Consider the following 11,676-nt stretch of genomic DNA (forward strand, 5'->3'; position numbering starts at 1 on the left):
TATAATTTGCTATAACTTTGTAAGAAATGAATGAACTGTCTTCAATCTTAGACACAATAATCCATTGGACAAGAAATTTAAGAAGATTTAATTGACCTTAACTTATAAATGACATTGACTATCTGTAATAATAAAGTTTATACTGTCATGCTTTGTTCAGCTGTATAGGTCCGAAACATGTATGCTTGAACTACAAAATGGAGCTGACTGACTCGAAACCTGATTGCCTACTTTTCATCTGTATATCATTGACGTGGGAATCAAAATATTTGCTTAGGTAGGATTGTCCGTGTGTCAGGGCTCCTGATTGGTGGGATTTTACGTGTGTCGGGGATTCTGACTGGTAGCATTGTCCGTGTGTCAGGGCTTCTGATTGGTAGGATTGTCCGTGTGTCAGGGCTCCTGATTGGTGGGATTTTACGTGTGTCGGGGATTCTGACTGGTAGCATTGTCCGTGTTTCACGGCTTCTGATTGGTAGGATTGTCCGTGTGTCAGGGCTCCTGATTGGTGGGATTTTACGTGTGTCGGGGCTTCTGACTGGTAGCATTGTCCGTGTTTCACGGCTTCTGATTGGTAGGATTGTCCGTGTGTCAGGGCTCTTGATTGGTGGGGGTTTCCGTGTGTCGGGGCTTCTGACTGGTAGCATTGTCCGTGTTTCACGGCTTCTGATTGGTTGGATTGTCTGTGTGTCAGGTCTTCTGATTTTTCTTACGGAATATTATATCTCTTGCGCGGTAAGCTGACATGCTCATTAAATGTTCATATCCTTTGCTTTCCATATAGTTGCGCAAAACAATTTCTCCCCCATTCCACTTATCATATTCAATACAAAACATCTCTATGTTAACTTTGTCCCAGGGAAGTGTGTCAAGGACGCTCTCCTCGGCCCCTTCAATGTCAAGGCTGACAAAATCCACGTTTGTTCGATTTAATGCCAGCATGATCGAATATAACGGTAAACATTGAACTTTGACAGCATTCTTATGGGTAAAATTAGTTTTCAAAACTTTTGCAAGCACTGGTGTAGTTGTAATATATTCCTGAAAGAGCAAAATAGGATGTGTTATTTTCATTGAATACTCAACATTAACTGACGGTTACTGTGGCTAAAGTTTAAATGTTGATTGTCCCGAATTTTAAGGCGACAAATCTTAGGACATTGCTTTTGAAGAAAAAACTTTTATGTTTCAGATTAAGAAATCTGACTGATGCACGTATTGTTTTATATAATCGGTCCTTTCAAATAATCTCCCATACATAGAGTATTTGAGGATATCACAAGTGATGGCCAAGAATAAAGCCATGCATTCAATTATATTCATGGTAAGCTTTAAAATTTTCAAAATTATTTTCGAATTTTTTTTATTGACAAATGACAATATAGAATATAAAACTAATATTCAAGTTTTTAAGTTAACACTATGTAATAGCAAGCACGAGGCTATCTGATTTGCACGAGGGGGCATAGCCCCGCCCCGTATAAATCGAAATTCCGGGTGTTTTGATGTTCTTTCTCTTTTGTATCATAGGCAAAAATAAAAACACGTTCCCTGTTGTCACAATATAAAACTCCAGAAAAATGTAACCAATGAACGAGCATCTGAATATGATATTTCTATCCCTTTCACGGCCGTCACAGTAAGTAAACCCCAGAGAAAATGAGCCAATCAATGGGCATGCTTCGGAGTGCGGGTAGCTAATACTTGCACTCTAGTAAACGCTCGGCAATATGATTCATCCTTGGGTGGGGGAGGGGGCTACGCCACATTATACATATCAGATAGCCTCGTGTTTCGATGTTCTTTCTATTACTTATAAAATTATTTTCATCACAAGATAAATGAGAAGTAAACATGTCTGTCTGTACTCCGGTCATGAAGACACAATTTACCTTTGATGGGTATTTGTGTAAACTTAGGCACGCATTAACAGTATATGCTTTTCTGTTTTTCTTTTGCAACGTCTGGAATACGTCTGGGAGGGGCTCTATCAACACTCCGGTCCAATGACGCGATCTTTCCAAGAAAAGTGTGTTTGACAGATATTCTCCGTCATATGCTCCACTCTCAATAAAAAATCCATTTTCCTGTAACAAGATAGGTATAACAAAATGTGTGTAAGAAAATATGTATAACAAGATCTATGATAAACAAAATATGTATAACAAGATATGTAAAACAAAATATGTATAACAAGATATGTATAACTAGATATGTAAAACAAAATATGTATAACAAGATATGTAAAACAAAATATGTATAACAAGATATGTATAACAAGATAGGTATAAACAAGATTTGGTAACAAAATAAGTATCAACAAGATATGTGTAACAAGATATGTACCTTAGATTATGAGTGTCATGAATAAATGACAAGACTCGGCTTCACCACATTCTTGTATAATAATTGAAGTAAAGTAATACTGTTGAAACATTATAAATGAAAAGTTTAAAAATCCGAATTTTCAGCAATTTTTGAATGAGTATGCTGTTAATTAAATGATGACAGTAAACCCAACATTTCTTTTACTAACGCTTGGCCTGATAGCGGCTATTCCTAAATCAGATGGTATATTTTGGTCTTCACTGTTCACTATGTAGTCAGTACTTATATTCTTCCCCTAAATTATGATGAATGGTTTTGTCCAAACTGAAAAACGGACAGGTCCATTTAGAAATTTTAGCAGGTTAGTCAAATTGAATTTCGAATTTACTGAATCAATACTAAAATTATTAAGGAATTACAATACAAAACAATTAAATTAAACTTCGCCGTGAATCATAATGGTCTCAAATGTATCCATATTTGCATATATGTAGAGATTACATGCATGCATACTAAATTAAAGGCTTCAATAAAATTCGAACTTAGGACCAATCGAATCTGATCTTCATCTATAAAACCATTCCCATGTTAGGCATCATTTCTTTGAACACTATGTCGGTCATTTATAGAGATAACACACACCAATATAAAGCTTTGCATATGAAAAAGCAGTTTCTGACATTTGGTTTAAACATATTTATCTAGGTTCGAGTGTGAAACTTATATTAATCACTTTCATGTCCGCTTTCTGGAACCAACCATTACGGGTGTCATGAGTACCCGCCTAAAACTACCAATGTAACCTATATAATGCATTAATAAGGGATCAATTATTTCTGAAGTAATAGTAAGCATTGTAGACATATCTTATAATTATGAAAATAAAACATAAATTTAAAAAAACAAATGAAAACCTATTTAACAAACTAAAACATGTCTTGCTTTATGGTGCCCAATGCAAGCGCCATTGTGTAATTCAATTCAAAATTACATCCATATTCTTTGTACTAATTGACCAAGTTTGAATTAACATTCTATAGAAAATATAAGAAATATTTACTTTGAATGCAAATCTATTATCGACGAAGGCGGCTTGTCCCTTTGAAGTATCTAATGTATCCATATCATCAAGATCGTACGGCAGATCTGAAGGTGCCACAATGAAATAATTCTTTATCAATTTTACCAGACGAGGATCATCTGCCGCTACTTGTTCTTTATTCAGCTCTTCCATTTCCGCTTCAAAATTTATCTCATATTCTTTAAAGTTTTCAGAATTATTATCTATTTTCAGGTAAGTTGAAATATTTTTCTTGATATTCTTTAAATTAAATTGATAACTTAATTCGTGTTCGTGTTCGAAGTAAGGTGAAAAGTTATTACCAGTTAACTTAATCCAAACTGCAATTATGCAAACTATAAAGAAAACTAGTATACAAAATCTTTTGTTGAAAAAGAACTTATTTGCCATGTCAGTGAAAGCTTACTTAATGTGTCACTTGCACAGATTTTCATTTACTCTAAAAGAGAAATTGTATATATATGTATGTGACAGGCTATGACAGAATGCAACTTGGTTAACAATGTTAACTTGATTGGGCCTTTGTTTCAAAATCATTAAGATTTAAATAACTTTACACTTAGACGGTTCAATGATATTACCAAACTTAAATGCTATAAAAATTGCACGCAAGAATGCTTTGCTTTGTATCATATATTGTGCAATCTCTAACGGTATGACATTTGAGAGTCATTTATAAATATTTGGGCATTGGTATTAGTTATAAATAAACTTACTCCGGAAAAAATATATTTTGGGTTTTTCCAGCTTGTCTTTGGGGAACAAACAAACGTTAAAACATTTACAGTTACACTGTAACTCGGTTGACTAATCTATTGTAAACGGCAGTGCACCGTTAAGCTATAATGTCAAAAAGTTTGTTTGTACCAGGGATTAAGCTTGAAAAACTCCACATTTGACGAGTTTCCGGATAACATCTATAGTATACATATGACTACAGACATAAATTTTTTAAACAAGTTAAATATCTGCGTGAGCTTTAATGCATTTTAACATTAAAAACTTAAATAGAGAAAAACGGAATACAATCTAAACGACGAAATTAAAAAAATATTGCAGGCCCGGTTTGATTGAGCCTGTTCATGGACGGTACTGGAAAGTACAAATTACCGTCCACGCCCCCTAGCACCGGCTTAAGCAGAATAACAGCTGTCTCTATGTGGTTCGCCCAGAATAGTTCTTTTATCTTATATTATTGTCTAAAGATTTGCAAGGATAGAACTCGAGAATATTCGCACACTTAAATAAACTTCTACAATACCAGTTTTTCTATTCACCATTACTCTTTATGTTTGGGTTTAACAAACCATTTTAAATATAATAGAAAACTTCGTTTACTAGAATGTTTTTAATATTCATTCTTAACGGTAGGAAAATTACAACCATGGAATTTTGTTCCCTAATGACCTTTAAATGAATTGCAAATGTTTTCTGAAATGTTGTAAACATAATGTATCAAGTATCACATTATTTGTATATAACACTTGTACTCGGCAACAATTTGGGTGTAATTTTCAATTGTTAATAGCCTTATACATACACTAATCAAACAAAACTATCAAAGAGAATTTGACGTGTGTTTTATTCTAACACAAATTTTTTTTAAACAAAGTATAGAGCTGCTCCTCAAATGAATACAGTTAAGCATTCCAAATAGATTAATGCACGTTCCAGCTACGATATATTGCGTTTGCGAGTCCAGTGACTTGTGCGGTCTGTCCCAGTCAGATTAGTTTATTTTCAGCAATATATACCATTCTAGTTTCACACCAAACTTGTCCAATCCGGAAAGCATTCAATACCTCTCTCGCAGTTGTGCCGGACATTTTATAAATATCTCTTACGAAATATAACATCCGCCGCAGCTTGAGCCTGAAGCGTCACCGAACATTCATAATTCTTGCTTTTCATGTATTTACATAATGCGTCTTTACCTCCAGGCCATTTATCGAATTCAACAGCCAACATTCTGATATCCACTTTGTTCCAGGGGATTGCATCAAGAACTTGTTTTTCAACTCCTTCAACATCAAGGCTGAGAAAGTCTACATGCGATTGATTCAATGCAAGAAGTATAGAATGTAGCGGAAAACACTGGACAAGGACTTCTCCCATTTTGTTAAACCTTTGAGAAACTTTTGATTTATGCACTATTCTCCCCAACACTGGTTCAGCTGTTAGATATTCCTAAATAACAAACAAACAATCGATTAGTTTAAACTTAATTACAATGTTCTACACTTATGAATATTCAGTTATCATTTACCCTGCTGTAACCGAGAGTGATTAGTCATGGCTAGCAGTATAAAACCAGGCCATCTTTCACATCTGTGCAGTCTCACAGGTTCTATATTACTGGTTGAAAAACTTCATAGTTTCATCTTGTATCCACAAATTTGAGTACGAGCAGTTCCAAAAATGGAATTTGGACAGGTCTATTTACAGGCGGGTTGAAGGTTATATTGACATTTGACATTTTTTTTTATTTCTACATTACAAATCAGAGCGAGCCCAATGCGAAAGAGTTATTACATGTGAATGTTTACAATTGTCTAGTACAATTAGAAAAGCAAAGCAGTGCTATGCTAGTCACAATATATTAGACAGAAGCTGACTACCATGTGTAAGTTAATACTGATAACAAGTTATAGATTTAAATAATCCAGGACAAGGTATATACAGAATTGTGAAGAAGATTACACATGTATACATGTTATACCACAAGAACGAAAAATCCATGGAGCGACAGATATTTCATGATCAGCTACTTTTTATAACATCACTATTACATTACAAATACATGTGCCAGAAAATTTGCAAAAGCGTTTGAAGATTTGCCCGAGCTCCATGTTTTTTTTTTGTTTTTGTTTTTTTTTTTTTTTTTTTTTTTTTGTTAAGAATATATCAAACAAAAATATACATTAATAATACTGGCGTTTAGGACCATACATATATATGTATGCTCAACGAATCTCTATGTTGCTGAAATTAGTACATAATCATGACAAAATATAGAAAGACTTATCTTACCATAGAAGGATATGGATGAATACTTAAACATGCGTTGATAGTGTATGCTTTTCGGTGCTTTTCTTGCAGCGCTTTAAATGGACGAGGCAGAGGTTCTATCAACACTCCAGTCCAATGTCTAGTTCTTTCCAAGAAAAGTGTGTTTGATAAATATTCTCCGTCGTGAGCCCCACTTTCAACAAAAAATCCATTTTCCTGTAATAGATATATCAAAATGGTTGTAATATCTTTGCTAAGAGAAACCTCTTATTGAAGACAACATTTGTGAAAACCATATTACTTTTTAATATTCCCATTCGAACAATTATAATCTAACCAAGAGCTTAGTTTTTGGAGAGTACCAATCAAATCAGATTATAATCGAATTTCCTAGATGAATCCTTTTAGACATGTGATGATATATTGGTTTGAAAATTCAGCAAAATATTAAAATGTATTTTACACTCACTAAGGTTTCATTATCGTGGGGTTATTATTATCATTATTATTATTCAAAGATGAATATATACAGTGGGTGAGATGGTATATGATGTGGTACAGTGGGTGAGATGGTATATGGTGTGGTACAGTGGGTGAGATGGTATATGATGTGGTGCAGTGGGTGAGATGGTATATGATGTGGTACAGTGGGTGAGATTGAATATGGTGTGGTTCAGTGGGTGAGATAGTATATGATGTGGTGCAGTGGGTGAGATAGTATATGATGTGGTGCAGTGGGTGAGATTAAATATAGTGTGGTTCAGTGGGTGAGATAGTATATGATGTGGTGCAGTGGGTGAGATGGTACATGATGTGGTACAGTGGTTGAAATGAATATGGTGTGGTGCAGTTGGTGAGATGGTATATGATGTGGTGCAGTTGGTGAGATGGTAAATGATTTGGTACAGTGGTTGAGATGGTATATGATGTGGTGCAGTAGGTGAAATTGAATATGATGTGGTACAGTGGGTAGGATGGTTTATACTGTGGTGCAGTGGGTGATATGGTATATGATGTGGTGCAGTGGGGTGAGATAGTATATGCTGTTGTACAGTGGGTGAGATTGAATATGATGTGGTTCAGTGGTTGAGATGGAATATGATGTGGTGCAGTGGGTAGGATGGTATATACTGTGGTGCAGAATGTGAGATGGAATATGAAGTGGTGCAATGGTAATCGCTGAAGATATGGTTAAGGCCGGGTACGATATTATACCGTAGATACGCGTATGAAAGCATAATAATTTTAATTTAGCATTTGGTTATTCGTTTGTGTTTTTCTGTTAACATATAGATATATGCAGCATGTATTTACAACACCAATAGTAAAATTAATGTATTACGTTTTAAATATCATGTGCCATTGCATATGTATACCAATGAATTAATAACATACATTATTAAAGCTTATAAGGAAGAAATGTATAAACTTGATATATCTTCTCATGTATGATACATGTAAGCTACGGTTTAAAATTGTTGTAACAGATTACTCAGAATACTACGAAATACTGGTGGGGACATTTCAACTTCATGAATTCCCGATCTTCATGATTTCAACTTCACGATTTCAACTTCATGAATTCCCGATTTCAACTTCATGAATTCCAGATTTCAACTTCATGAATTCCAGATTTCCACGAATTCACGATTTCAACTTCATGAATTCCCGATTTCAACTTCATGAATTCCAGATTTCCACGAATTCCCGATTTCAACTTCATGAATTCCCGATTTCAACTTCATGAATTCCAGATTTTCACAATTTCACGAATTCACGATTTCAACTTCATGAATTCACGATTTCAACTTCACAAATTCACAAGTTGAAATCGTGAATTCGTTAAGTTGAAATCGTGAATTCGTTAAGTTGAAATCGTGAATTCACGATGATGAATTCGTGAAAGTGAAATCGTGCATTCATGAATTCTAAATCGTGAATTCGTGAAGATGAAATCAGAAATTCATGAAGCTGAAATCGTGAATTCGTGAATCCGTATGTTGAAAATGGAAGATAAAATTGTGAATTCATGGACATGATATCGGAGCTTCATGAAGTTTAAATGGCCCTACCGGTCTTTCGTAGAATACACCACATTGTAATTTAATTACTATGCACTTAGATTTAAAACAAGATACACATTACGATGCATCATGATTACAAATACACACAATCTGTAATGTTTCATTATTCACGTTCTAATTGTTTCACGTTTGCTAAAACTACAAAAATCCCGTTGAATATGGCTTAAAACAGCTTACATGTAGAAGATGAGCTATACATAGGATCTCTCCGAAGTTGTGAAAACTACAAAAATGCATGAAAAATGAAGACACGGTAAGATTGAGTCTGTTCACTTTTCATGGGAGAAAATGGAAAAGTGCAACATCTCTCACGCCCCCTAGCACCGGCTTAATCGCTATTCAATATTCAACACATAATGTGCTAGAATAAATGATCGACCGAAGCAAATATTTTAGATTTATAATAAGTAAGCTAATGCTACAGATAAAATCTTCAAATGCAATGGCAATATCAAAGAGAAAATTTGAGATCTAAAATTTTACGATACAGTTTTACAGTTTCTATATACCAATTTAATAACTAATAATTGCAAATGTGTGTTCTTTTTTCAGTTATCTAAAGTTTAATTCAGTCGATAAATGAGCAGCGTCACGACAAAACCAACATAATGGGTTTGCGACCAGCATGGATCCAGACCAGCCTGCGCATCCGCGCAGTCTGATCAGGATCCATGCTGTTCGCTTACAAACTCTATAACAAGTAAAGAAACCGGTAGCAAACAGCATGGATCCTGATCAGACTGCGCGGATCTGGTCTGGATCCATGCTGGTCGCAAACCCATTATGTTGGTTTTGTCATGGCACGGCTCAAATGTGTATAACTGTTAAACCGTAATGAACATGTATTTGTCCAACAATAGTAGTAAATCGGAGAAGTTTCATTACTTTAGCCGATATTATAGAGCTTACTATAGAAACAAACACGTTTAAAGATATACTTGCTCAAACTTGATATATTAGAAACTATTAATTGCTACACAGTCACTTTATAAATATAAAATAAACATTATTTTACTGAACACAGAGCAGATATGTTATGTTTAAAATTATACACACTATAGGTGGTCACAATATGAATATATAATGTCATTAAAATAACTGGCAGATTTTTTTTATAGACTGTAACAGGGAACGCAGCTTCCCATACATAATTTGAGCCGCGTCACGACAAAACCAACATTATGGGTTTGCGACTAGCATGGATCCAGACCAGCCTACGCATCCGCGCAGTCTGATCAGGATCCATCCTGTTCGCTTACCAACCCTATTACAAGTAGAGAAACTGATAGCGAACAGCATGGATCCTGATCAGACTGTGCGGATGCGCAGGCTGGTCTGGATCCATGCTGGTCGCAAACCTATTATGTTGGTTTTGTCGTGACGCGGCTCATTTATCTATTCTTTTATTTAAATATACATATTCAGTAAGATTTTCATAGATTTCAATAAATGTCTGTCATAAAGATATTTTACTCAAGCATGAGCATAGAATTCGAAAACTTACTTGAAATCCGAGCCTATTGTCAACGAAGGCAGCCTGTCCCAGTGAAGTATCAAGTTTGTTTGTGTCGTGAAGGTTGTACGGCTGATCAGATGGTGGTTTAATGAAATGATTTCGTATCATTGTCACAAGTCTTGGGTCGTCTGCTGCTACTTTTTCTCTATTTAATTTTTCCATTTCCTTTTCAACATATTCTTTTGAAGATCTAACAGCGAGCAAATCGACAGCCGATAATTTCTCACCATTCAATTCTTGATCAGTATTTGGTCCCGCTTCAGCCGGTAACGGTTTATGATTATGGAATCCTTGTTTTGGATTATTAGCACGCGCAATAACTGTTTCGTCATTAGGTATTTTGTGTATTCCTCCATTGTCTTTTCCCATTTCGTTATTTCGCATAATTGCTTTATTTCCTGGGTCGTTCTGAATTTTGTTCTTCTGAATACTCTTTCCGATTTTGTTTTGAATTAAACCATCGGAATAAATAGGTATCGAATTCTTACTTGAAATCATCCAAACTAAAGCAAGAACACATAACACTATTGCAGTTACTATTTTTGAACCGTTTCCACCACATTGTTGTCTCATTTTCAATCCAAATGCATTTTACTCACAGTGTATATAGTGTAATCATAGTCAGCTTGGATAAGCACACGTTAAATTTAAACAACGTTGTCTTAGTCAGTATAGTATAGTAGTGCATATACATGTAGTTCTCGGTTACACATATTGTATTTCCTTTGATAGTTAAAACACCGATATACAAATTATTTTTGTAACCTTAACCAAAATGATCTTATAAAAGACATGATCTACTGAACACAAATGTAATATTTCTCAAACACATTTTGAAAGGTTGTAATTGAATAGGCAATTTTAACGTGCTATATTGATCATATTACCGTTAATGTTTGTATACATGGTAGTACTATACATGAACATGTAGAAAATCTATATATTTCTTAAGTCTGGGTCCAATTGCTTTAAAGGGATACTCAGACAAATTAGTGACAAAATATGAAAATGATTTTATGTATTCAAATCACGCTAAAATGACTTTTTAAAAGTTCCAACATAAATGTCTGTATAGATTCTATATATTTTGGGTTTAAAACAGTAATACATCTATATAATTATATGTTGAACGAAATCTAGACGCCGTGGTTTTAAAACAAGTCATGTGCTTGAACAAAGCCTGCAAGTTACAATAACAGATATTGTAGGATGATAAAAGCAAGTCTTAGTCATCCATTTGACATGTTCTTCAACGTTTCCAGAGTTCAATGTGACAACTATTTTGAAATCTTAACACTCTAACCTGATCCACGTGGTTAAAAGGAGAACAATTTTAAAGTGTATTTATTTCGAGTATATTTACAGAATAATGTATGAAACATTCAAGAAGAAATTAACATTCTGCCTGTGTCTGCCTTTAAGCATTTCGTACTGAAAGTTATTCCGAATATAATTTGCCTAAAACAAATAATGTTCACATTTACGCAAAAATATTTTTCCCAGTAAGTAATTATTTTCGTATAAACATGTTGAAATAACTCTAGCCGCTCACTTGGTTAAAATTTTCACCGCTTTATGTAACATTATCAATATCCGTTAAAGAACGCTACCATTTTTGAATTAAAAATGTTCTAGTGTTTGATCGGATATTTTTTGAA

At 34.4% G+C, this 11,676-nt stretch overlaps 1 protein-coding gene across 1 annotated transcript; it reads right to left on the bottom strand.

Moving 5' to 3' along the window:
* Positions 1–507: 507 nt before the first annotated feature.
* LOC132753224 (uncharacterized) lies at positions 508–10,780 on the bottom strand. Its single transcript, XM_060743669.1, has 6 exons — positions 10,007–10,780; positions 6,440–6,634; positions 5,248–5,596; positions 3,389–3,810; positions 1,893–2,087; positions 508–1,041 (listed from the first exon to the last, which is right to left on the bottom strand). The coding sequence occupies exons 1-6, from the start codon at positions 10,589–10,591 to the stop codon at positions 691–693; spliced, it is 2,097 nt and encodes a 698-aa protein (XP_060599652.1). The 5' UTR covers positions 10,592–10,780; the 3' UTR covers positions 508–690.
* Between the last annotated feature and the right edge of the window lie 896 nt (positions 10,781–11,676).

Source organism: Ruditapes philippinarum, unplaced genomic scaffold (genome assembly GCF_026571515.1).
Source record: "Ruditapes philippinarum isolate M1 unplaced genomic scaffold, ASM2657151v2 ctg1081_1_1_1_1, whole genome shotgun sequence".
Taxonomy (NCBI): Eukaryota; Metazoa; Mollusca; class Bivalvia; order Venerida; family Veneridae; genus Ruditapes; species Ruditapes philippinarum.